Here is a 27,828-nt window from a genome sequence, read left to right on the forward strand (position 1 = left end):
GCATTTAGGTTGCTTCCATGACCTGGCTATTGTAAATAGTGCTGCAGTGATCATTGGGGTGCATGTGTCTTTTTGAATTGTGGTTTTCTCTGGGTATATGTCCAGTAGTGGGATTGCTGGATCATATGGTAATTTATTTTTAGTTTTTTAAGGAACCTCCATACTGTTCTCCACAGTGGCTGAATCAATTTACATTCCCACCAACAGTGCAAGAGGGTTCCCTTTTGTCCACACCCTCTCCAGCATTTGTTGTTTGTAGATTTTCCGATGATGCCCATTCTAACTGGTGTGAGGTGATACTTCATTGTAGTTTTGATTTGCATTTCTCAACAATTAGTGATGTTGAGCAGCTTTTCATGTGCTTCTTGGCCATCTGTCTGTCTTCTTTGGAGAAATGTGTATTTAGGCCTTCTGCCCATTTTTGGATTGGGTTGTTTGTTTTTTTAATATTGAGCTGCATGAGCTGTTTATATATTTTGGAGATTAATCCTTTGTCCATTGATTCATTGGCAAATATTTTCTCCCATTCTGAGGGTTGTCTTTTCATCTTGTTTATGGTGTCCTTTGCTGTACAAAAGCTTTGAAGTTTCATCAGGTCCCATTTGTTTATTTTTGTTTTTATTTCCATTACTCTAGGAGGTGGATCAAAAAAGATCTTGCTGTGATTTATGTCAAAGAGTGTTCTTCCTGTGTTTTCCTCTAAGAGTTTTATAGTGTCTGGTCTTACATTTAGGTCTTTAATCCATTTTGAGTTTATTTTTGTGTATGGTGTTAGGGAGTGTTCTAATTTCATCCTTTTACATGTAGCTGTCCAGTTTTCCCAGCACCAGTTATTGAAGAGACTGTCTTTTCTCCATTGTACGTCCTTGCCTCCTTTGTCATAGATTAGTTGATCATAGGTGCGTGCGTTTACCTCTGGGCTTTCTATCTTGTTCCATTGATCTATGTTTCTGTTTTTGTGCCGTATCATATTGTCTTGATTACTGTAGCTTTATAGTATAGTCTGAAGCCAGGGAGTCTGATTCCTCCAGCTCCGTGTTTTTCCCTCAAGACTGCTTTGGCTATTCAGGATCTTTTGTGTCTCCATACAAATTTTAAGATTTTTTGTTCTAGTTCTGTAAAAAAAGGCCACTGGTAATTTGATAGGGATTGCATTGAATCTGTAGATTGCTTTGGGTAGTAGAGTCATTTTCACAATATTGATGCTTCCAATACAAGAACATGGTTTATCTCTCCATCTGTTGGTATCATCTTTAATTTCTTTCATCAGTGTCTGATAGTTTTCTGCATGCAGGTCTTTTGTCTCCCTAGGTAGGTTTATTCCTAGGTATTTTTGTAGCAGTGGTAAATGGGAGTGTTTCCTTAATTTCTCTTTCAGATTTTTCATCATTAGTGTGTGGGAATGCAAGAGATTTCTGTGCATTAATTTTGTATCCTGCAACTTTACCCAATTCATTGATTATCTCTAGTAGTTTTCTGGTGGCATCTTTAGGATTCTCTATGTATAGTAACATGTCATCTGCAAACAGTGACAGTTTTACTTCTTCTTTTCCAATTTGTATTCCTTTTATTTCTTTTTCTTTGGAGATTCTGTTAAGGACAAGGGAAAAATGGGTATTTGTTACCTATGAGCAGTTTCTGCCACAGGGAGGTTGCGGTAAACAAATTATACAAAGTCCTTTGCCATCAAAACATTTATAATCTAGAGGGAGAAACAGACTACCGACAAATAAAAAGTTATACCTATATAACATTTAGTGTATATTTATGTATATATTTTTAATGTATGTGTTTGACACACAGAAATTTCAGGTTACAGTAGTTGCTGGGAGAAAATAAAATAGAATAAGGGAAGGACAAAGAGAGGACTGTTCTGTTTGGGGACATTAAGGTGCATGTGCTCTTACAAGCTAATGAAAAGCAAGGTTGATTTCATAGGTTTCACATACGTTTATAATTGTGATGGGAGAAGACTGATTCAGATTAGAAGTTGATATATTTCTGAAAGAATGAGATTTGAGTAGAAATCTGAAAGAAATGAGGGAATGTAAACCATAGAAGGGTCTTAGGAAAGAGCAGAAAAACAGTTAAGTTTAAAGGCACTGGTGTTGGAAAGAACTTGGGCATATTTCTGGTACAGCCAAGGAAACCAGTGTAGTTGGAGCTGAATCAGCAAGGGACTTAGGGTGAATAATCTGACCCGGGCAAGGGAACATTTCCTAGGTTTTCTTCTTTCCCATTAGCATGTAAGTTCCATGAACACAGGGATTTTGTTTTATTTATTGTTGTGTATTGACAGTGCATAGAGGGGTGTCTGGCACCTCATTAGTTGCCCCTCATTAAATCTTTGTTAAATGATTGAGTGGCATAATCTAGAGTTTATGGTACAGAAAGAATCAGAACAATTTCCATAATATTCCTTACTTTCATAAGAAATACATGTTTATTTGTTAAAATTGCCATTCAGGGCTTCCCTTGTGGTGCAATGGTTAAGAATCCGCCTGCCAACGCAGGGGACACAGGTTCAAGCCCTGGTCTGGGAAGATCCCACATGCCGTGGGACAACTAAGCCCACATGCTCCACAACTACTGAGCCTGCACTCTAGAGCCTGCAGGCCACAACTACTGAAGCCCGCGTGCCACAACTACTGAGCCTGCGTGCCACAGCTACAGAAGCCTGTGTGCCTAGAGCTTGTGCTCCACAACAAGAGAAGCCACCTTAATGAGAAGGCTGCGCACCACAACGAAGAGTAGCCCCCGCTCGCCACAACTAGAGAAAGCCCGTGTGCAGCAACAAAGAGGAAGTGCAGCCAAAAATAAATAAATAAAATAAATTTATAAAAAATAAAAATAAAATGTAAAAATTGCCATACAATTGCATGTACACCTAGTCCTACTAAGAGTACTTTGTTAATTTCAAAAGTACTTGCTATAAATGCAAGTAAAAACATTCTAGTTAAAATGTAGAGAACTGATTCAGTAACAAAATACATAAGATAAAGTTTTTCTAAATAAACTTTATACATAGCTTATATTTTTATTCAAATTAGGCAAAAATTATAGAAAAAAAACAGCAAGGAAAAATAATAGTAGTTTCCATTTACATAAGAAAGTATTGTACATATTTTAATATATTTCCTTTTTGACTTTATGCATATATATTTATTCAAGCAAATTATTTTTTCCTCTGTATCTTTTTTTTTTTTTTTAAGGCTTTTTAAAAAATTTTGCGGTACGCGGGTCTCTCACTGTTGTGGCCTCTCCCTTTGCAGAGCACAGGTTCCGGACGCACAGGTTCAGCGGCCATGGCTCACGGGCCTTCCGTGCCATGGCATGTGGGCTCTTCCTGGACCGGGGCATGAACCCTTGTCCCCTGCATCGGCAGGCGGACTCTCAACCGCTGCGCCACCAGGGAAGCCCCTCTCTGTATCCTCTTTTCATACTTTCCTGATCTGTTTGGGACTGGGAGAGATGTTAGTCTCTCACTGTTCTCCCATTATCACAGATAGACCGTGTCACATACCTCTCTATTTGGTATAGCCACACTTGCTCTTGGGTTTCTCTATAATGGCTTTTGAATGTTGATTCAGAACAACCTAATGAATTCCAAGAGGAAAGGTTCATCATTTGTCCCATGGCCCACTCTCACCTCTCATCCTTGACTCATATAACTAGTATACTTAGTGAGATTATATAAGATTCTCTTATGTTCCCTCCATACATTGTTGCTTTGCATGAAATTTGTGTCTTTCTTGGGGCCCTTTTTTCTAGAAGTAATTTTTTTAAATTTACTTAATTGAAGTATAGTTGATTTATAATGTGTTAATTTCTGCTGTACAGCAAAGTGATTCAGTTATACATATTTATATATTCTTTTTCATATTCTTTTCTATTATGGTTTATCACAGGCTATTGAATATAGTTCCCTGTGCTATACAGTAGGACCTTACTGTTTATCCATTCTATATATAATAGTTTGCATCTGCTAACCCCAAACTTCCAGGCCATCCTTCCCTCACCCCCTCTCCCCCTTGGCAACCACAAGTCTGTTCTCTATGTCTGTGAGTCTGTTTCTGTTTCCTAGATTAGATCATTTGTGTCATATTTTAGATTCCACATATAAGTGATATCATATGGTATTTGTCTTTCTCTATCAGACTTACTTCCCTTAGTATAATAATCTCTAGTTGCATCCATGTTGCTGTAAATGGCATTATTTCGTTCTCTTTTATGGCTGAGTAGTATTCCATTGTATTTATGTACCACATCTTCTTTATCCATTCACCTGTTGATGGACATTTAGCTTGTTTCCATGTCTTGGCTATTGTGAATAGTGCTGCTATGAACATATGGGTGCATATATCTTTTTGAATTATAGTTTTATTGGGATATATGCCAGGGAGTGGGATTGCTGGATCATATGGTAGCTCTATTTTTAGTTTTTTAAGGAACCTACATACTGTCTTCCATAGTGGCTGTACCAGTTTACCTTCCCACCAACAGTGTAGGAGGGTTCCCTCTTCTCCACATCCTCTCCAGATTTGTAGATTTTTTTAATGTGGCCATTTTGACTGGTGTGAGGTGGTACCTCACTGTAGTTTTGATTTATATTAGAAGTACTTTCTTAACAACATCTTCCAGTTTCTTTTGCTTGTATAAGGTTTCTCCCAATGTAAACTTCATGAAGGCAGGGATTTTTGTTTTGGTAACTGCTATAAATCCAGCATCTATAATTGTACCTGAAACATAGTAGATCCTCAAATATTTGTCAAATGAATGAATCTGAATGAATGAAAGTGTGAATGTGAATAAATGAATTTTTAAAAACAATAGTAAATAACTCTCCATTGTTTTTGAATTCTGGACTTTTATTATTTTTCAGTGCTATACTTTTTAAAAAGTATATTTATTTATTTGGCTGTGCCGGGTCTTAGTTGCGGTATGTGGGGTCATTGTGGCAGCATGCGGGATCTTTAGTTGCAGCTTGCAGGATCTTTAGTTGTGGCATGTGGGATCTAGTTCCCTGACCAGGGATCAAACCTGGGCCCCCTGCATTGGGAGTGCAGAGTCTTAGCCATGGGACCACCAAGGAAGTTCATTATACTTTTTTTTGGTCAGTGTTGTAGTTGAGGCAGACTTAATAAATTTACTTTAGTATAGGGATTATGTATTCTTCAATCTGTCTCTCTAGAGTGTGTTGTTTTTTTTCTTTGTTCTCAGATACTTTTTCTTCAGTTAAAGCTATATAATTACTCATTTATCTCCCATTTATCAAATTTATGTGCTTACTATAGGCAAGGCATTAACTGGAATACTATTACTTTCTGGAAGCAGAGAGTTATTTTATTAAATTTGTACACTTAAAAATAAGCTTTTGACCAGTTAATTGTAGCTTTCTGGCTCAATATAGGGCTACTTCCTTTTAGAACTTGGGGTTTCACCTGTGGAATCAGTAATGAATATTATACAATTATTTTCTCTGGGGGATTTGTACAGAAAAATAGGATAACAATTTTTGTAAGATTGTGTAAACTTTGTTATAAAACAAAGATATTCTTAGTCTTTTATTCTCCAGTACCTCCAAAATGATGTATGTTCTTCAATTGTTGTTAACCTGAGTTAATTGATTCTTAAGATTTTCCCATGTCAAACTGATTTGGAAAAAAATATTGTTCCAGGACAAAATTATTCAAAACTATGGCTTTCATTTCATTGTTTCTATGCAAAGGTTTGAGGTAGCATTTGTTCATTTGCTTTTCTGCCATTCTTTTCCAGTTCAGCAGTATTTCTTAGGTCATTATGGTGATGAGGAAATGTGAAGCAAACAAGAAAGTGTACACTCACGCACTCATGATTGATATTTGTGCTATAAATTGGGGAGTCTTTTGGAGATTATTCTGAAACATTCTTTTTTTTTTTTTGCGGTATGCGGGCCTCTCACTGTTGTGGCCTCTCCCGTTGCGGAGCACAGGCTCCGGACGCACAGGCTCAGCGGCCATGGCTCACGGGCTTAGTTGCTCCGCGGCATGTGGGATCTTCCCGGACCAGGGCACGAACCCGTGTCTCCTGCATCGGCAGGCGGATTCTCAACCACTGCGCCACCAGGGAAGCCCCTGAAACATTCTTTGATCTGTAATCTCAATTTTGAAATACACTCCTAGGAAACAACCCTGAGAGAAAAAATCCTCAGCAGCTTTTACTGAAAGATTTAGAATGATTCTGTGAAATACCACATGCCTAATAATCGAGATGAATATATTTGGAAATGTTTATAGAAAATGATGTTGAAGAAAATAAAACAACATAAACTAATATGCACATACTAGTTACAACTATTAAAAAGGAGAGATATATTTGTGGGTAGGGATTGACAGCACAATAGAATTATGTGACTTGTTGCCCTTGTTTGTGGAATCTTTTTCAGGTAAAGATGTTTACATGTACAATAAAAATCCAGCTACTATAACAAATAACAGTGAATAAAAGGAAAACAGTTCATTTAAATTTGAAAAATGCTTGCAAATGGACAGTATAACCATATACATATAAGCAAAATAATGTAATTAAGTTTTTTTTTTTAATTTTTAAATTTTATTTATTTTATTTTTGGCTGCTTTGGGTCTTCATTGCTGTGTGCGGGCTTTCTTGAGTTGCGGCGAGCAGGGGCTACTCTTTGTTACAGTGCGGTGGCTTCTCATTGCAGTGGCTTCTCTTGTTGTGGAGCACGGGCTCTAGGTGTGCAGGCTTCAGTAGTTTTGGCACATGGGCTCAGTAGTTGTGGCTCACGGGCTTAGTTGCTTCACAGCATGTGGGATCTTCCCAGACCAGGGCATGAACCCGTGTCCCCTGCGTTGGCAGGTGGATTCTTAACCACTGAACCACCAGGGAAGCCTGAAATTAATGTTTAGACACTGAAAGCTATAGATGCCATACTTGGGGGGAAAAACTTAGTATTTATATGGAAAAAGGACAGGGGGCTTCCCTGGTGCCGCAGTGGTTGAGAGTCCGCCTGCCAATGCAAGGAACGCGGGTTCGTGTCCCAGTCCGGGAGGATCCCACATGCCGCGGAGTGGCTGGGCCCGTGAGCCATGGCCACTGAGCCTGCACGTCCGGAGACTGTGTTCCGCAACGGGAGAGCCCACAACAGTGAGAGGCCCGCATACCACGAAAAAAAAAAGGACACCTTCGGAATTCTGAAACATACCAGTTACCAAGTAGAAAATGTTTCTAACAATTGTTATGTAACTTTACTCTTACAGGCCAAAGAGTGTGGCCAGATGCAGAATAAGTGGCTGATGATAAACATTCAGAATGTACAAGACTTTGCATGCCAGTGCCTCAACCGTGACGTATGGAGCAATGAAGCTGTGAAGAATATTATCCGAGAACATTTCATTTTCTGGCAGGTGGGGAGAGTTAATTAAAAATTTTTTAGTATTTTACTTTGGTACATGGGATGTCTGGGAAGAGGAATTGGGTTATAAACAGGAAAAAATTCATAGCTGAGTTAAATTTTGACATATGAAGAAGTAAAACCACCCATAATGGCTGAAATAGTAAGGATAAGTGAAAGGGCAGCAATGAATGGAAGGAAGAAGAAAGGAACCAAGCCGTGTAAACCATATAGTATTCATATCTCAGAAGAGTTTGAACATCTTGATAGAGTGTGCAGCTGTACTGTTCAATAGAAATGTAATGTGATTTAAAATTTTCTAGTAGCCACATTTAAAAAGGTCAAAGGAAACAGGCAATTGATTTTAATATATTTTAAAAATCAATATCTCTAATATAAAACTAACATTAAAATACTGATGAGGTGTTTTGATTTTTTTTTTTTTTTTTTGGTGTTAAGCCTTCAGGATCTGGTATGTATTTTACACTTACAGTACAGCTGTTAGGACTAGTCACATTTCAAATGCTTTAGTAGCACATGTTCTAGTGGCTACTATAATTGATAGTGGGAACTGTAGAAGATCTTGAAGTAATCAAAAAACATTTGACTAAGACGTGGATTTTAGCTTGAGTTTGATAGTCTTTAATTGTATGTCCTTAAACTTGTCACTTATTCTTACTGGTTCTGGTTTCTTTTTATATAAATTACCAAGCTAAAGGTAGATGATTGTGCTCCAATTGTTTATATTATGAAAAATTTTAGGGAATTCCCTGGCGGTCCAGTGGTTAGGACTCTGTGCTTCCACAGGGGGCATGGGTTTGATCCCTGGTCAGGGAACTAAGATTCTGTATGCTGTGTGGCACAGCCAAAAAATTTTTTTTTATAAAATAAATACTTCTGAATGAACTTAATCTTTTCCCCACTGTAAGACATGCTATTAATGTTAGTAATTTGCCTGTTCCTGTTTTACAGGCCCCTAAATTCAGTAAATTTTTTTCTGAATGATAACCTTTTATTCAGTGACTGTTGATTGAGCATCTCTTCACCTAGCAGTATGCTATGCACTTGAGCTTATAATCTTAATATATTGTGATTTATTAAGATATATGTGGTTGAGAGTCAGGAATGAAATAGGTGGACGGATAACTTGAAAAGGAAGAGCAATACCTCTTTGAACTGGGAAAGGAGGAAGAATGGATTGCTATATTTATGTAAGTTTCAGAAGTGACTGAGGGCAGGAAGTGGAGGGAGTTCACACTAGGTGACCTTCATTTTCTCTTTAATTGCTGTTGGTATATAACAAGGATATAGTTAGTACTTTTTTAAGAGGCTGATTTTTTTTTTTAATATCAATGACTTAACAGGTTTATCATGACAGTGAGGAAGGTCAGAGATACATACAGTTTTATAAGCTAGGGGATTTCCCCTATGTTTCCATCTTGGATCCACGGACAGGTAAGGGTTATTTCAGCTTATGGTCTTTAACCTATTATTTAACTTTCAGTTACCTAAATAATCTTTAATATTTGACTGGGTCCAGTTTCAAAATTGTTTGTAGTAATTTAGTTGAAGGGTTCTTGTTCATGCCCTTTAGAATTATTTAAACATCTATTGATGTGTGTATTTAGGGAATATGTTTCCAGCAACTTAGGGAGATGGTAGTATTTTATATTTGTGCAGTTCTGTTCTTTCAAAGAATAACTGTTTATCTTCCTTATGATTTTTAAGGAATCCCCTTAGGTCACTAAAATGTTAAGATTGTTCAGGTACTGGTTGTAATCCCACCAAAGAAGCAGAGGGTAGAGCTGGGTTTATTATTAATTGATTGAGTTTTATATAGGTATTGCTTTCTCTGAATCTCTTCTTCCTAAATGGCAATAAATGATATCAGTAGATAAAGTAGTTCCTCCATCATGATGGCTGGGAATCTCTTAGGTTGGTTATAATTTATGTATCCCCTAGGTTATGAAGATACTACGTAACTTAAGCTGGTATTGGGTGGGGATATGTTCCCAGTAAATTTTAATTATGTATATGCTGAAAGAAATACTTAGTGAGAATTCAGAAAGAGTGTTGATTTTATTTCTATATCCTGGTTTTTAATCTTTAGGTCAGAAGCTAGTAGAGTGGCACCAGTTAGACGTATCTTCTTTCTTGGACCAAGTAACAGGATTTCTGGGTGAACACGGGCAACTGGATGGACTTTCTAGCAGTCCCCCCAAAAAATGTGCCCGTTCAGTAAGTATGACTAAAAAGTGGTGATGGGCAGTTAACTGTCACTGTATAGAAGTGTCTTGTGTAAAATGTTTGAGGTTAAGATGGTAAAGATAATAATATAAGTGGTGGACAGTTACAATTTGTGGCTGCACAACATCTTACATTTTGATAGTTTCCTACGTAAGGGTTCTCTCTTCTCAATGAAATTACAGGATTCATACTTCCCATCTCCTAGGATCAGGCATGTGACCTAAGACCTGGATTTAGAAGTAAACAATATGAATATGTAGCCGTGAGCAGGAAGACTGACCAGCAAGCCTGGTAACAGAAAAACCCACTTCTTCAGGGGCAGCACTGCTTGGACTTTTGGAATCCAGGTCTAAGCAGCAGCGGAAATGGTATTTTTGCTAGAAAAACTCTCATGGTGTAATTGGGCATTATTGCTGATTACATACCTTTAGGACCTGGGTCTCAGGCCCACCCAAAGATTATTTCTATATTTAATTTCTATAATATGCTATTACTAGGCAGACCTATTTGAAAATTGATAGCAAGATTAGTTGCAAGTAGGAGACCTTCAAAGATGTGGGAATCTCACATTGATTGTAGGAACTGTTTGTGTTTGATGGCAGTGAGGATAAAATTAGTTATAGAGGATGTGACTTCAGCAGTCCAATATCATGCAGTGATGAAACAGTTCCTTAAGTTATTAACTAGAATAAAGTGCCCATTTAAGGAGAAGCTATGGGTGCTTGCCAAGGATTTGTATAGAATTCTTTTTTTACCCCTCCATTACTCAGAAATTTTACTTAAGTAGAATTCTTTCTTAAGGCATTAAAAAAACCAGGAAGTTTCTGTGATTTCCCTAAGAGAGTTTTCTCATCTTTTACAGTCATAGGCTGATACTATCATTGGGATGCATGTGTCTTTTTGAATTACAATTTTCTCTGGGTATATGACCAGTAGTGGGATTGCTGGATCATATGGTAATTCTATTTTTAGTTTTTTAAGGAACCTCCATACTGTTCTCAATAGTGGCTGTATCAATCTACATTCCCACCAACAGTGCAAGAGGGTTCCCTTTTGTCCACACCCTCTCCAGCATTTGTTGTTTGTAGATTTTCTGATGATGCCCGTTCTAACTCATGTGAGGTGATACCTCATTGTAGTTTTGATTTGCATTTCTCTAATAATTAGTGATGTTGAGCAGCTTTTCGTGTGCTTCTTGGCCATCTGTATGTCTTCTTTGGAGAAATGTGTATTTAGGTCTTCTGCCCATTTTTGGATTGGGTTGTTTGTTTTTTAATATTGAGTGGCATGAGCTGTTTATATATTTTGGAGATTAATCCTTTGTCCGTTGATTCATTTGCAAATATTTTCTCCCATTCTGAGGGTTGTCTTTTTGGCTTGCTTATGGTGTCCTTTGCTGTGCAAAAGCTTTGAAGTTTCATCAGGTCCCATTTGTTTATTTTTGCTTTTATTTCCATTACTCTAGGAGGTGGATCAAAAAAGCTCTTGCTGTGATTTATGTCAAAGAGTGTTCTTCCTATGTTTTCCTCTAAGAGTTTTATAGTGTCCAGTCTTACATTTAGATCTCTAATCCATTTCAAGTTTATTTTTGTGTATGGTGTTAGGGAGTGTTCTAATTTCATTCTTTTACATGTAGCTGTCCAGTTCTCCCAGCACCACTTATTGAAGAGACTGTCTTTTCTCCATTGTACATTCTTGCCTCCTTTGTCATAGATTAGCTGACCATAGGTGTGTGGCTTTATCTCTGGGCTTTCTATCCTGTTCCATTGATCTATAGTTCTCTTTTTGTGCCAGTACCATATTGTCTTGATTACTGTAGCTTTGTAGTATAGTCTGAAGTCCAGGAGCCTGATTCCTCCAGCTCCGTTTTTTTTCCCTCAAGACTGCTTTGGCTATTCGGGGTCTTTTGTGTCTCCATACAAATTTTAAGATTTTTTGTTCTAGTTCTGTAAAAAAGGCCACTGGTAATTTGATAGGGATTGCATTGACTCTGTAGACTGCTTTGGGTAGTACAGTCATTTTCACAATATTGATGCTTCCAATCCAAGAACATGGTATATCTCTCCATCTGTTGGTATCATCTTTAATTTCTTTCATCAGTGTCTTATAGTTTTCTGCATACAGGTCTTCTGTCTTCCTAGATAGGTTTATTCCTAGGTATTTTATTCTTTTTGTTGCAGTGGTAAATGGGAGTGTTTCCTTAATTTCTCTTTCAGATTTTTCATCATTAGTGTGTGGGAATGCAAGAGATTTCTGTGCATTTATTTTGTATCCTGCTACTTTACCCAATTCATTGATTATCTCTAGTAGTTTTCTGGTGGCACCTTTAGGATTCTCTATGTATAGTAACATGTCATCTGCAAAGAGTGACAGTTTGACTTCTTCTTTTCCAATTTGTATTCCTTTTATTTCTTTTTCTTCTCTGATTGCCATGGCTAGTACTTCCAAAACTAGCATAATAACAGTGGTGAGAGTGGACATCCTTGTCTTGTTCCTGCTCTTGAAGGAAGTGCTTTCAGTTTTTCACCATTGAGAATGATGTTTGCTGTGGGTTTGTCATATACTGCCTTTATTATGTTGAGGTAGGTTTCCTGTATGCCCACTTTCTGGAAAGTTTTTATCATAAATGAGTGTTGAATTTTGTCAAAAGCTTTTTCTGCATCTGTTGAGATGATCGTATGGTTTTTATTCTTCAATTTGTTAATAGTGTTTATCACATTGATTGATTTACGTATATTGAAGAAACCTTGAATCCCTGGGATAAATCCCACTTGATCATGGTGTATGATCCTTTTAATGTGTTGTTGGATTCTATTTGCTAGTATTTTGTTGAGGATTTTTGTATCTATATTCGTGAGTGATATTGGTCTGTAATTTTTTTTGTAGTATCTTTGTCTGGTTTCAGTGTCAGGGTGATGGTCACCTCATAGGATGAGTTTGGGAGTGTTCCTTCCTCTACAGTTTTTTGGAAGAGTTTGAGAAGGATGGGTGTTAGCTCTTCTCTAAATGTTTGTTAGAATTCACCTTTGTAGCCATCTGGTCCTGGACTTTTGTTTGCTGGAAGGTTTTTTTTTTTTTTTTTCTTTTCAGTATGCGGGCCTCTCACTGTTATGGCCTCTCCCGTTGTGGAGCACAGGCTCTGGAGTTGCAGGCTCCGGAAGCGCAGGCTCAGTGGCCATGGCTCACAGGCCTAGCCGCTCCATGGCCTGTGGGATCTTCCTGGACCGGGGCACGAACACGTGTCCCCTGCATTGGCAGGCAGATTCTCAACCACTGCGCCACCAGGGAAGCCCTGCTGGAAGATTTTTAATCACAGTTTCAATTTCATTACTTGTGATTGGTCTGTTCATATTTTCTATTTCTTCCTGGTTCAGTCTTGGAAGGTTATACCTTTCTAAGAATTTGTCCAGTTCTTCCAGGTTGCCCATTTTGTTGGCATAGAGTTGCTTGTAGTAGTCTTTTACGATGCTTTGTATTTCTGCGGTGTCTGTTGTAACTTCTCGTTTTTCATTTCTAATTTTATTGATTTGAGTCTTCTCCCTCTTTTTCTTGATGAGTCTGGCTAATGGTTTATCAATTTTGTTTATCTTCTCAAAGAACCAGCTTTTAGTTTCATTGATCTTTGCTATTGTTTTCTATTTCATTTATTTCTGCTCTGATATTTATGATTTCTTTCCTTCCACTAACTTTGGGTTTTGTTTGTTCTTCTTTCTCTAGTTCCTTTAGGTGTAAGATTAGATTGTCTATTTGAGATGTTTCTTATTTCTTGAGGTAGGCTTGTATAGCTATAAACTTCCCTCTTAGAACTGCTTTTGCTGTATCCCATAGGTTTTGGATGGTCATGTTTTCATTGTCATTTGTCTCTAGGTATTTTTCTATTTCCTCAGTGATCTCTTAGTTATTTAGTAACGTATTGTTTAGCCTCCATGTGTTTGTGGTTTTTACGTTTTTTTCCCTGTAATTCATTTCTAATCTCATAGCAGCATGGTCACAAAAGATCTTTGATATGATTTCAATTTTCTTAAATTTACTGAGGCTTGATTTGTGACTCACGATGTGATCTATCCTGGAGAATGTTCCGTGCACATTGAGAAGAAAGTGTAATCTGCTGTTTTTGGATGGAATGTCCTATAAATATCAGTTTTGTCCATCTTGTTTAATGTTCATTTAAAGCTTGTGTTTCCTTATTTATTTTCATTTTGGATGATCTGTCCATTGGTGAAAGTGGGGTTTTGAAGTATCCCCTACTGTGATTGAGTTACTGTCAATTTCCCCTTTTATGGCTGTTAGTATTTGCTTTATGTATTGAGGTGCTCCTATGTTGGGTGCATAAATATTTACAATTGTTATATCTTCTTGGATTGATCCCTTGATCATTATGTAGTTTCCTTCTTTGTCTCTCGTAATAGTCTTTGTTTTAAAGTCTATTTTGTCTGATATGAGAATTGCTACTCCAGCTTTCTTTTGATTTCCAGTTGCATGGAATATCTGTTTCCCTAGGTCTGAAGTGGGTCTCTTGTAGACAGCATATATACAGGTCTCGTTTTTGTATCCATTCAGCCAGTCTGTGTCTTTTGGTTGGAGCGTTTAACCCATTACATGTAAGGTAATTATCAATATGTATGTTCCTATTACCATTTTCCTAATTGTTTGCATTTGTTATTGTAGGTCTTTTCCTTCTCTTGTATTTCCTGCCTAGAAGAGTTCCTTTAGCATTTGTTGTAGCGCTGGTTTCGTTGTGATGAATTCTCTTAACTTTTGCTTGTCTGTAAAGGTTTTAATTTCTCCATCAAATCTGAAGGAGATCCTTGCTGGGTAGACCAAACTTGGTTGTAGGTTTTTCCCTTTCGTCACTTTTAATATGTCCTGCCACTCCCTTCTGGCTTGCACAGGTTCTGGTGAAAGATCAGCTGTAACCTTATGGGGATTCCCTTGTATCTTATTTGTTGTTTTTCCCTTGCTGCTTTTAATATTTTTTCTTTGTATTTAATTTTTGATAGTTTGATTAATATGTGTCTTGGCGTGTTTCTCCTTGGATTTCTCCTGTATGGGACTCTTTGTACTTCCTGGACTTGATTAACTATTTCCTTACCCATATTAGGGAAGTTTTCACCTATAATCTCTTCTAATATTTTCTCATTCCCTTTCTTTTTCTCTTCTTCTAGGATCCCTATAATTCGAATGTTGGTGCATTTAATGTTGTCCCAGAGGTCTCTGAGACTGTCCTCAGTTCTTTTCATTCTTTTTTCTTTATTCTGCTCTGCAGTAGTTATTTCCACTGTTTTATCTTCCAGGTCACTTCTCCATTCTTTTGCCTCAGTTATTCTGCTATTGATCCCTTCTAGAGAATTTTTAATTTCATTTATTGTGTTGTTCATCACTGTTTGTTTGCTCTTTAGTTCTTCTAGGTCCTTGTTAAATGTTTCTTGCATTTTCTCTATTCTATTTCCAAGATTTTGGATCATCTTTACTATCATTATTCTGAATTCTTTTTCAGGTAGACTGCCTATTTCCTCTTCATTTGTTAGGTCTGGTGGGTTTTTACCTTGCTCCTTCATCTGCTGTGTGTTTCTTTTTCTTCTCATTTTGCTTAACTTACTGTGTTTGGGGTCTCCTTTTCTCAGGCTGCAGGTTCGTAGTTTCCGTTGTTTTTGGTGTCTGCCCCCAGTGGCTAAGGTTGGTTCAGTGGGTTATGTAGCCTTCCTGGTGGAGGGGACTAGTGCCTGTATTCTGGTGGATGAGGCTGGATCTTGTCTTTCTGTTGGGCAGGTCCACGTCTACTGGTGTGTTTTGGGGTGTCTGTGACCTTATTATGATTTTAGGCAGCCTCTCTGCTAATGGGTGGGGTTGTGTTCCTGTCTTGCTAGTTGTTTGGCATAGGGTTTCCAGCACTGTAGCTTGATGGTCGTTGAGTGGAGCTGGGTGTTGGTGTTGAGATGGAGATCTCTGGGAGATTTTTGCCATTTGGTATTACGTGGGGCTGGGAGGTCTCTGGTGGACCAATGTCCTGAATTTGGCTCTCCTACCTCAGTGGCACAGCCCTGACGCCTGGCTGGAGCACCAAAAGCCTGTCATCCACATGGCTCAGAATAAAAGAAAGGGAGGGGGGAAGAAGAAAAAGGAAGGGAGGGAGGGATAAAATTAAATTAAATTTAAAAGTTATTAAAATTAAAAACAAAAAATTATTTAAAATTTTTTAAGTAATTAAAAAAAGAAAGAACAACCAAACCAAAAAACAAATCCACTAATGATAACAAGCACTGAAAACCATACTAAAAAAAACAAAAAACAAAAAAACCCCAGACAGACAGAACCCTTGGACAAGTGGTAAAAGCAAAACTATACAGACAAAACCAGACACAGAAGCATGCACATACATACAGAAAGAGAAAAAGGGGTAAAGTATATGTATATCGTTGCCCCCAAAGTCCACCTCCTCAATTTGGGATGATTTATTGTCTATTCAGGTATTCCAGAGATGCAAGGTACATCACGTTGACTGTGGAGATTTAATCCGCTGCTCCTGGGGCTGCTGGGAGGGATTTCCCTTTCTCTTCTTTGTTTGCACAGCTCCCGGGATTCAGCTTTGGATTTGGCCCCACGTCTGTGTGTAGGTCACCTGAGGGCGTCTGTTCTTTGCTCAGACAGGACGGGGTTAAAGGAGCAGCTGATTCGGGGGCTCTGGCTCACTCACACTGGGAGGAGGGAGGGGTATGGAGTGTGGAGCAAGCCTGCGGCAGCAGAGGCCAGCATAACATTGCACCAGCCTGAGGCGCACCATGCATTCTCCCAGGGAAGTTGTCCCTGGATCACGGGACCCTGGCAGTGGCAGGCTGCACGGCCTCCCAGGAGGGGAGGTGTGGATAGTGACCTGTGCCTGCACACAGGCTTCTTGATGGCTACAGCAGCAGCCTTAGCATCTCATACCCATCTCTGGGGTCTGCGCTGATAGCCGTGGCTCACGCCCGTCTCTGGAGCTCCTTTAAGCAGCACTCTTAGTCCCCTCTCCTTGTGCACCAGGAAACAGAGGCAAGAAAAAGTCTCTTGCCTGTTCTGCAGTTCCAGACCTTTTCCCGGACTCCCTCCTGGCTGGCCGTGGCACACTAGCCCCCTTCAGGCTGTGTTTACTCAGCCAACCCCAGTCCTTTCCCTGGGATCCGACCGAAGCCAGAGTCTCAGCTCCCAGCGTCCTCCCACCCCGGTGGGTGAGCAGCCAAGCCTCTCAGGCTGGTGAGTGCTGACTGGCACCGATCCTCTGTGCGGGAATCTCTCCTCTTTTCCCTCTGCACCCCTGTTGCTGTGCTCTCCTCTGTGGCTCCGAAGCTTCCCCCTTCCGCCACCCTCAATCTCCACCCATGAAGGGGCTTCCTAGTGTGTGGAAACCTTTCCTCCTTCACAGCTCCCTCCCAGAGGTGCAGGTCCTGTTCCTATTCTTTTGTCTCTGTTTTTTCTTTTTTCTTTTGCCCTACCCAGGTACGAGGGGAAGTTTCTTGCCTTTTGGGAGGCAAGAATTCTTGCCTCTACTCTCAACTTTCTTTTATACTTTGTGCTTTTTGTGTCTTACTTGAGAAATCTTAACCTAACCCAAGATTTTATCCCGTATTTTTTAGTTTTAGCTCTTCAGTCAGTGCTCCACTTTGAATTAATTTTTGTGTATTGTATTAGGGTGGGGTTGAGTTGGGGTTTTTTGTTTGTTTTTTGTTTTGTTTGCCTATGCCTGTATGCTTGTCCCAGCACCATTTGTTGAAAAGATTATCCTTTTCCCATTGAATTGCCTTTGTACCTTTGTCAGAAACTGATCATGTATGTGTGGGTTTATGGCATCTATTCTTTCCAGGGATTGATTTGTCTACCTTTATATCATTATTTTACTGTCTTAATGATTACTATAGCTTTGTAATAAGTCTTGAAATTGCCTGGTGTAAGCCCTTCAACTTTGTTCTTCTTTATAGTTGTTTTGGCTATTTCAGGTCCTTTGCATTTCAGTATAAGTTTTACAATCAGCTTGTCACTTTCTACAAGGAAAGCTGCTGGGACTTTGATTGGAATTACATTAGCTCTATGGATCATTTTGGAGAGAATCGACATCTTAACAGCATTGAGTCTTCATATCCATGGACATGGCATATATCTCTCCATTTATTTAAGCTTTGAATTTCTCTCAGCAATGTTTTTTTTGTTTGTTTTTTTTTTGGCGGTAGGCGGGCCTCTCACTGCTGTGGCCTCTCCCGTTGCGGAGCACAGGCTCCAGACGCGCAGGCTCAACGGCCATGGGTCACGGGCCCAGCCGCTTCGCGGCACGTGGGATCTTCCCGGACTGGGGCACGAACCCGTGTCCCCTGCATCGGCAGGCGGACTCTCAACTGCTGCGCCACCAGGGAAACCCTCAGCAATGTTTTGTACCTTTTGTATATTGACCTTGTAGCCTGCAGCCTTGCTACACTCACTTATTAGGTCTAGTAACTTTTTTGTAAGTTTCTTAGAATTTTCTATATAGATGGTCATGTTGTCAGCAAATAAAGACTAATGTACTTCTTCCTTTACAATCTCTATTCCTTTTATTTCTTTATCTTTTTCTTTCCAGTACAAAGTTAAATAGAAGTAGTGAGATTAGACATCCTTAACTTGTTTCTGGTGTTGGGGTGAAATTATTCAGTATTTGACCAATAAGTTTGATGTTAGCTATATGTTTCTTACATATATACTTTATCAGATTGAGGAAGTTTCCTTTTGGTCCTGATTTGCTGAGGTTTTATGAGAGGTTTTTGTCATGTGATTTTTTGTATCTATTGAAATGATAATATGGTTTTCTTTTTTAGTGAATTCTATTAGTTGGTTTTCTAATGTTAAACCAACCTTACATTCCTGGGCTAAAAACCCACTTGGTTATGATGCATTGCTTTTTTATATATTGTTAAGCTTGATTTACTAAAATTTTGTCAAGAATTTTTGTATTTCTTTTTATGAGGGTTATTGGTTTATAGTTGTGTTTTTTTGTGGGTTTTTTTGCCTTGTTTTCCGTGTAAGAGCTTGATCTTTGTCTGGCTTTGGTATCAGGTTAATGCTGGCCTCACAATGAACTAGGAAGTATTTCTTCCTCTGGTTTTCTGGAAGAGTTTGTATAGAATTGGTATTATTTCTTCCTTAATAATTGATGACAAGCAAAGCCACCTGGGCATAGAGTTTTCTTTGTAGGAAGTTTTAAACTACAAATTCAATTTCATTGATAGATATAGGACTATTTGGGTATCTATTTCTTCTTTAATGAGCTTTAGTAGGTTGTGTCTTTCCAGTGATTTGTCCATTTACCTAAAGTGTCAAAGATGTAAAGTTGTTCATTGTATTTATTATTCCTTCAATGACTGTGGTATCTGTAGGGATGGCCCTTCTTCCAGTCCAGTAACTTGTAATTTGACTTTTTTTCCCCTGACAGTCTGACTAGAGGCTTATCAGGTTTATTGACTTTTTAAAAACCCAGCTTTTGGTTTCATTGATTTTTCTTTTGTTTCCTAAGTTATTGGTTGATTTCTGTCCTTTTTCTTTCTGCATTAGTTTGGGTTTAATTTCATTTTTTTCACATGGGGTACTTTTTAATTTAAGATGGAAACTTAGTTATTAATTTGAGACTTTCTTTTCTAATGTAGGCATTTAGTTCTATACTTTCTCTGTAGTGCAGCTTTACTTCCATTCCACAATTTTTTTTAGCTGCAAAGGAAACTGGTAAATGGAATTTTTTAGTGGGACATATTTCATTTATAGACATAATTAGGATTCTGTAAGTAAGGATTCAGAGGAGAAAGAATGTTGGGTAGGAAGCCAGCAGTGTCTACCATGGCAGCAGTGTTTAAAAATCAAGCTACACATTGTGCAATATCATTATTATAAACCCTACAGTTCACCTAAGCCATTGCAGGTCACATGGGCACATCTACTTGCTTTTTTTTTTTTTGCTGGTAAATTAGCCTGACGTTTCTTTAAAATTTTTTTTTTAACATCTTTATTGGAGTATAACTGTTTTACAATAGTGTGTTAGTTTTTCCTTTACAACAAAGTGAATCAGTTATACATATACATATGTTCCCATATCTCTTTCCTCTTGCATCACCCTCCCTCCCACCCTCCCTATCCCACCCCTCTAGGTGGTCACAAAGCACCAAGCTGATCTCCCTGTGCTATGCGGCAGCTTCCCACTAGCTATCTAATTTACATTTGATAGTGTATATATGTCCCTGCCACTCTCTCACTTCGTCACAGCTTACCCTTCCCCCTCCCCATATCCTCAAGTCCATGCTCTAGTAAGTCTGTGTTTTATTCCCGTCCTACCACTAATCAATTCATGACATTTTTTTTTCTTAGATTCCATATATATGTGTTAGCATATGGTATTTGTTTTTCTCCTTCTGACTTACTTCACTCTGTATGACAGACTCCAGGTCTATCCACCTCATTACAAATAACTCAGTTTCATTTCTTTTTATGGCTGAGTAATATTCCATTGTATATATGTGCCACATCTTCTTTATCCATTCATCTCTTGATGGACACTTAGGTTGCTTCCATGTCCTGGCTATTGTAAATAGAGCTGCAATGAACATTTTGGTACATGACTCTTTTTGAATTATGGTTTTCTCAGGGTATATGCCCAGTAGTGGGATTGCAGGGTCGTATGGTAGTTCTATTTGTAGTTTTTTAAGGAATGTCCATACTGTTCTCCATAGTGGCTGTATCAATTTACATTCCCACCAGCAGTGCAAGAGGGTTCCCTTTTCTCCACACCCTCTCCAGCATTTATTGTTTCTAGAGTTTTTGATGATGGCCAATCTGACTGATGTGAGATGATATCTCATTGTAGTTTTGATTTGCATTTCTCTAATGATTAATGATGCTGAACATTCTTTCATGTGTTTGTTGGCAATCTGTATATCTTCTTTGGAGAAATGTCTATTTAGTTCTTCTGCCCATTTTTGGATTGGATTGTTTGTTTTTTTGTCATTGAGCTGCATGAGTTGCTTATAAATTTTGGAGATTAATCCTTTGTCACTTGCTTCATTTGCAACTATTTCCTCCCATTCTGAGGGTTGTCTTTTGGTCTTGTTTATGGTATCCTTTGCTGTGCAAAAGCTTTTAAGTTTCATTAGGTCCCATTTGTTTATTTTTGTTTTTATTTCCATTTCTCTAGGAGGTGGGTCAAAAAGGATCTTGCTGTGATTTATGTCATAGAGTGTTCTGCCTATGTTTTCCTCTAAGAGTTTGATAGTGTCTGGCCTTACATTTAGGTCTTTAACCCATTTTGAGTTTATTTTTGTGTGTGGTGTTAGGGAGTGTTCTAAAAAAGTTTTTTTGCTATATGATTGGCAGATAGGGAAAGCCAAATCGAGGCTCCTTTAGTTTTTTGTTAGCAACCTAAACTTTTTATCGTGGAAAATTTTTAAGTACAAGGAATTTATTGAGCTTCTGTGTATCCATTAACTGATTTCAGTAATTAACAACATGTGGCCAGTCTTATTTCAGTTATACCCCATCCTTTGTGCATTATTTTGCAGCAAATCTCAGAATTCATTGTTTCATTCATTAATACTTTGGCATGTATCTTTAAAAGATAAAGTTTCTTTTTATTTTTTAAAAACAGTCACAGTACGTTAACATAACCTCAAAAAATTAACAGTAGTTCCTTTATATTTATCAGGTATCCAGTGTTCAGTTTTGGCTATCATAAAAAAAATTTTTTATATAGTTTGTTTGAGTTAGGATCTAAATAAGTTCCATTCAAGCAATTCGTATTTTTGACTCAATAAGTTTAGTGCAACCTGTGACATTAGAACTTTTCCAAGGCAAAAGCTATTGAAAATTGCTTTTCATGATCACAATGAAAACCTTCATTGAAATTCAGCTTGGAAAAATATAGTTGTTTTTTCATATTTTTTTTGCAGTGTTTTGTTTTGAATGTTAAAGATCTGACTGTTAGATTTTTTGCAAAATGATCATTACTGAGTTATTGCTTGATTGATATCCTTCTGTGCGCCAAAGCAGTGCTAGTTGAAGTATACAGTGGTAAGCAAGATAGACATCTTTCTCTGTGTTTAGTCATTTTAAATACTGATGTTTTGGTTTTATATTTGAAACCTTAATTCATGTCTTGTTCTGGGCAAGGAATAAATTGTTTTCTTGATTCCTCCCCCTCCCACCAAATCTTGCGCTTGCAATCATTGTGCCAGACGGTATGACAGTTTTTTGTTTTTTTTTTAATTACATTCCAACTTGGCTGTGTAAGACAAAGTTGTTGCCCTCAAATAGCTTAAAATTTAATAGAAGAGATACACCCAGCAGAAAATAATAATGGCAAGCTGTTACATTTCTTGTGCCCTATTTGACTTGATTATTTTTTAGTTTAACTGTTTTCTTTTTCTTTCTACCCATGTTTTATTACTGCATCTTGCAGGAGAGTCTTATAGATGCAAGTGAAGACAGCCAGCTAGAAGCTGCCATCAGAGCCTCCTTGCAAGAGACACATTTTGACTCCACACAGACAAAACAAGATAGCCGCTCAGATGAAGAATCTGAATCTGAACTTTTTTCTGGCAGTGAGGAGTTCATATCCGTTTGTGGCTCTGATGAGGAAGAGGAGATAGAGAATCTTGCCAAGTCTAGAAAGTCTCCCCACAAAGATTTGGGGCATAGGAAAGAGGAGAACAGAAGATCACTGACTGAGCCCCCTGCCAGAACTGAGCCTGGAACAGCCACAAACCACCAAGGATTGCCAGCAATGGATTCAGAAATATTGGAGATGTCACCTGAAAAATCAGATGGAATAGTGGAGGGCATTGATGTAAATGGTGAGTTACATTTTAGATTTCCTTTACTTAAAACTTGAATATTACTGAAGGGATTTATTTGTTTAAATTAGTCTTCTATCTTAAGCAGCTGTATCTATCTATATATTTTTTAACCCTTCCTTTAGGACCAAAAGCACAGCTGATGTTGCGATATCCAGATGGAAAAAGGGAACAAATCACTCTTCCAGAGCAAGCTAAACTACTAGTAAGTATATCTAATTGGAAGCATTTACTCGAAGCAGAGAAACTAATTGGCATAATTAGCTTGATGATTCTTTGAAATAGGTGTTAGGTCTGACCTCTAACTGGAAACTTCACTGTGGTGGATCTTAATTCTAACTGCTTTATTTCCTTCCCAAATTATCTTGGGCAACTCGTATAGTCTGTTGTAGTCAAGGCCTTTCTGTTCCATAGCTGCATGTAATAGAAACTCAACTGAAATTATTACCTGGAAAAGGGGAGTGGGGTTATTTGAAGACTGTAGAGGGGCCTCCTGGGTTTCCTAGTAGCTGGAACTGCAAAGTAGTTAAGAACCAAGACTATTTTCCTGTGTGTTTCTCTTGTGGGACCTGTTGGGTTTTCCCCATGTGATTCTGTACTTCATACCATTCTTCTCTCTGTATTCTGGTGGCTTTTGTTTGCAAAACAGCTTGTACATAGTCCATCATACTGGTGCTTTGAGGGCCTTTTCCTCCAGAGTCCACAGCTGATGGGTCCTCCCTCCGTGTTTTTCAACTTCTAGAAAAGAGAATGAGTCTGACTTGCTTAGATTAGCCTATGAATGGATCCTCCTTGGGTCAGGTGTTCATACCTGGCCATTTGCTGCAGCTAAAAATAATTAGAATCTTGAAGACTGTGACTTGAATGCAAGTAGGCTCTGGCCTCTGGTGCTAATACCCAGACTGTCTCCCTAGTCTAGTAATTGGAAAGGAATGGGAGATGAGACAATGAATAGAGCAAGTATAGACCACTTTTTTGAGAAGGTTGATTGTGAAGCTAGAGTGGGGAGTGGGCAGTAATCAGAGGGGAAAAAAGATGATCGAAGAAGAGACTGAGCATGTTTAAGTCTGATGGGAAGTATCTGCAGAGAAAATGTTGAAGATACCCATAAAAGAGTGGTATTCTGTGGTGGCACAGTTTCTGAGATGGCAAGAAGGGATTCAGTGCACAGGTGACAAGATAGGATGAAGGACGTATCTTCCCTGATAAATAGAAAGAAGGAAAACTGATAAAATGTTTTAAAATGAAGACAATAGTTGTTTTTTTGTTTTTAAGGGAACTTTATTTTTATTTATTTTTGGCTGCTTTGGGTCTTCATTGCTGCACAGGCTTTCTCTAGTTGTGGCAAGCAGGGGCTACTTTTCATTGTGGTGTGTGGGCTTCTCATTGTGGTGGATTCTCTTGTTGCGGAGCACAGACTCTAGGCACATGACTTCAGTTGTGGCACGAGGGCTGAGTAGTTGTGGCTCGAGGGCTGAGTAGTTGTGGCTCGTGGGCTCTAGAGCACAGGCTCAGTAGTTGTGGTGCACAGGTTTAGTTGCTCCACAGCATGTGGGATCTTCCTGGACCAGGGCTCGAACCCGTGTCCCCTGCATTGGCAGGCAGATTCTTTTTTTAAAAATTTATTTATTTATTTATTTTTGGCTGTGTTGGGTCTTCGTTTCTGTGCAAGGGCTTTCTCCAGTTGTGGTAAGCGGGGGGACACTCTTCATCGCGGTGCGTGGGCCTCTCACTATCACGGGCTCTCTTGTTGCGGAGCACAGGCTCCAGATGCGCAGGCTCAGTAGTTGTGGCTCACGGGCCTAGTTGCTCCGTGGCATGTGGGATCTTCCCAGACCAGGGCTCGAACCTGTGTCCCCTGCATTAGCAGGCAGATTCTCAACCACTGCGCCACCAGGGAAGCCCGGCAGGCAGATTCTTAACCACTGCACCACCAGGGAAGAAATTGGGTTTGTTTATTGGAGAGACAGTAATAACCCTGTATATTTCAGTATCACTTAATGGCTCTAAATTATTGGGTGCAGGTTTAGTATCTCCCCATCCAAAAGGTTATATTGGCCCTTCCATAAGAGTAAGCTTCAATTATCTGAAAGAATAACTTAAACTTTTATCTGATTTAAAAATGAATATTATATTTTTAATTCTTCAATATGCTCTTTCTTTTTGTTTCCATCTAACAGCTTTGTCTTTCTGTTATTTTTCATAGGCTTTGGTGAAGCATGTCCAATCTAAAGGATATCCAAATGAACGTTTTGAACTTCTCACCAACTTCCCTCGAAGGAAACTCTCTCATCTGGACTATGATATTACATTACAGGAGGCAGGCCTTTGTCCTCAAGAGACTGTCTTTGTACAGGAAAGAAATTAACATCATGGCCTGACCTCTCTCAGCTTACCCCTTTTTTTCCCTTTTTCTGTGAGATACCATGTCACTGAGTATGTATTTTGGCTCATAGGACCATAGAGCCAAAGTTGGGCAAGCAAGTCACCTGCCTTCTCTTTTATTTCTTGTTCTCTCCTATAATCAGTCTCACACACCCCAGCCCACCCCTCTTTTTCTCTCTTCTCCCATTTTCTTCTTTTTCCTACTTTTCTCTCTTTCTTACCTAATCTGGTGACCAAAATGGAAGTGTTAGGATAAGACCTCCTAGTACTGGCAGCAGGAAATGTATGTTCCAATAAGTGGTCTCTTACACGGCACTTTTTGGGGATCAAATGATAATGTTACTCCTCAGACTCCTTTTGGTAAAGGTATGGCTAGATTCAGAATAAGAACAGCCTCCTTTTTTTGTAAGCCCCATGTTTAGTAGGGAGAAGAAATTCTCTAACACATTTTGTTTATTGTTCATGTAGGAAATACCGTGTAACAGTGTCCAGGGTTTTGTTTACGTGGAAAAAGCGTCCTTTATAATTATTGCTCATCATATTTAAAATTTTTTTCAAAGGATTCCCATCTTCCCAGCTAGAACTGTTTCCATGATATGTTTTATTGACAGAAAGAATGTTAAACTAGGGTGAGTAGCATGGGGTGGCTTTCAATATCCTAGCCTGAGACAGCTTTCTTTATTACTCTATAAACTATCTTGATCCTGCTAGTCCTGGAATGGACATTTAGTGAGCATATTGTGGTGACTGGGATAGGAAGGTGCTTGCTGTTCTTGCCAGTACAGCATAATAGTTCCTTTGGCCCTTCCATTGTTTGGGTCCACAAGTGATCTGTAGGAAGGCAGATGTTCAGTAATCATGAGTACAGTGGCTTGTAGTTGTAACCACTATGGTTATTGATTGTCCTATGTACTTTACGGCATACTTAATGTATGCCCCAGGGGAAAAAGAAGAGATGCAGCTGAGAGTTGCTAACCATGTTCCTTTGGTTAGAAATAATGATTCATTTTACCCTTGGTTGGAACAGTCTCTAAAAGGCTCTGGTGACTGAATGAGCCTAATTCCTCATGCTGTTTCTTGCAAAAGGTATCAAAACTGAAAACCTCTCTCTAAGTGGAAGACCTTTAAAATCAATTCGTAAGACAACATTTAGTAAGGGAGGTGGGGAAGATTACTAGTAATCTTCAGATGTGGGTTTTTTCTGCCAACAAAAGCCACATTCAAATTGTAGTTGATGAACGTTTTTTTCAGTATTATTTAGAAGAGGCCATCTTGAATCTATATAATATGATTTGACTTGTCAGCTTCACATTATGCTCGATTCTTATTTTGAGCTTTAGAGTCCTCTGAAGGGGTAGTAGTAACTCTGGTGGCAAAATCAGAACTTTAACTTGTTATAAAACCATAATACAGAATGAACATATTTTGTCAATTGGGGTTTAGATTGACTGATTCTTCTGCTTGAGGAACATAAATTGCTATTGCTCAGAGACCTTTAGGTTCCCATCTACTTTAAGATCACTCTCTTGGCAACTAGGGGATTAAAAAAAAAAAGTTTGTTGTTGCTAGTACACAATTAGAGAATACAGATTCTAATGGTTGGACTTTGAGGGACCCTCTCTAAAGAATGAGTTATGTATCTCCTCAAGGAAATCATGGAAAATTCTGTTTATTCAGTGAGTCCTATTGAATTAATGTTCTTACATTTTTTTCTAAGTCTGTGTAAGTGCTTATGTATAAGTATATAATTGTATAAATATTTATAAATATATTTATATAATTACAATTTCATTTATACCTTGAGTCAAAGTTCTCTCTTTAGATTGGTGACTGAGTAATACCACTTTGGTGTTTTTTTCATAGGCTCTTGAGGCTAACTAGCAGCTTCTGATTTAGTGAGGAGGCATGGTTTTCATGTTAATTCCTCAGTTGTATCTCTGAAATTGGATAATATACTTGCTATCTGAAGAAAAGAGCTATATACAAAGGTGCGTTAGAGGGTAAAAAAATTGTTGGTTGCAGACAAGGTCAGAAATCTAGAAATTCAGGGAGGCACAGGGTAAGAAATTGAGGTTATGCTCAGCATTGGTGTTGTCATGGCACCTGTCTCCACTCGGCAAAGTCACAGCTAAAGTCCAAATCTGTCAAAAATATGAAGTCAAGAATTTTCCCCATAGGATTCTGTTTCATTCTTTTACCTACTAGTTTCTCTTTATAAAACATATCTAGAGAACTTGAGACAACATGTTTGTTAATGATAGGATGTAGTTCTTTCTGATAAGCTCAGCCCTGGCATATCCATTTATGAGAAACCAAAGTGACTTTTTCAACTTCGATTACTGTGAGATGACCACATCAAAGTGATATAAGTAAGCATATCAAAGAGATAGGGCATGAGATACTGATCCAACTTAGATAAAACTGAAGTGTTTAGAGTACAAGATTAGAGGATTTTATTTTATTTTGAGGCAGGAGTGTAATTATCCTGGCCTTGTTATAGAGGCCCATGGGGGAGGCATTATGGATTGTACACAGGAAGAGTATGGATTGTGCTTTGTTCAAGAACTTAATCCAGTTAGGTAGTGTGTCTTATTTCTTCTGCAAATTCCTAGCTCTTTGGAGGAGAGGTTTTATTGAATAGATAAAATGAAGTTAGTAAGATAGGTAAAAATAGTCATTCCTTATAGGTATTGGAAACAGCTTGAAAGAGATCTTAAAAAGTAAGGAGGAAAAGAACAACATAGACTTTGAGAGTAAATGACAGGAAACAAATATGAAGAGATGAAATGAAAACTAGTGGGGTTTTAAAAGTAACAGGAAGTCTTTTGAATTTGATTTAGGAAGGAACCAGAGAAGAGAACAGCCAAATGAGGGAAGAACGGGGAACTAATTTTGAGTAACTAACATGTGCGAAGTACTTTATGTGCATTTTCTCCTTTAATCTCCTAAGAACTCTACCAAATGGATATT

The 27,828-nt window shown here is 38.4% G+C and overlaps 1 protein-coding gene across 2 annotated transcripts in view; it reads left to right on the forward strand.

Moving 5' to 3' along the window:
- UBXN7 (UBX domain protein 7) overlaps nucleotides 1–26,653 on the forward strand; it is a 61,403-nt gene extending 34,750 nt beyond the window's left edge. The window contains exons 6-11 of one of the 2 annotated variants that reach the window (XM_059065231.2): nucleotides 7,260–7,406; nucleotides 8,758–8,848; nucleotides 9,504–9,631; nucleotides 22,080–22,473; nucleotides 22,599–22,678; nucleotides 24,680–26,653. In XM_059065231.2, the coding sequence (XP_058921214.1) occupies nucleotides 7,260–7,406; nucleotides 8,758–8,848; nucleotides 9,504–9,631; nucleotides 22,080–22,473; nucleotides 22,599–22,678; nucleotides 24,680–24,841 (1,002 nt within the window). In that variant the 3' untranslated portion in view covers nucleotides 24,842–26,653. The remainder of the gene's footprint in view (nucleotides 1–7,259; nucleotides 7,407–8,757; nucleotides 8,849–9,503; nucleotides 9,632–22,079; nucleotides 22,474–22,598; nucleotides 22,679–24,679) is intronic. The other variant, XM_067034320.1, reaches the window with a different exon arrangement.
- The last annotated feature ends 1,175 nt before the right edge of the window (nucleotides 26,654–27,828 follow it).

Source organism: Kogia breviceps, chromosome 5 (assembly GCF_026419965.1).
Source record: "Kogia breviceps isolate mKogBre1 chromosome 5, mKogBre1 haplotype 1, whole genome shotgun sequence".
In the NCBI taxonomy this organism is placed as follows: domain Eukaryota; kingdom Metazoa; phylum Chordata; class Mammalia; order Artiodactyla; family Physeteridae; genus Kogia; species Kogia breviceps.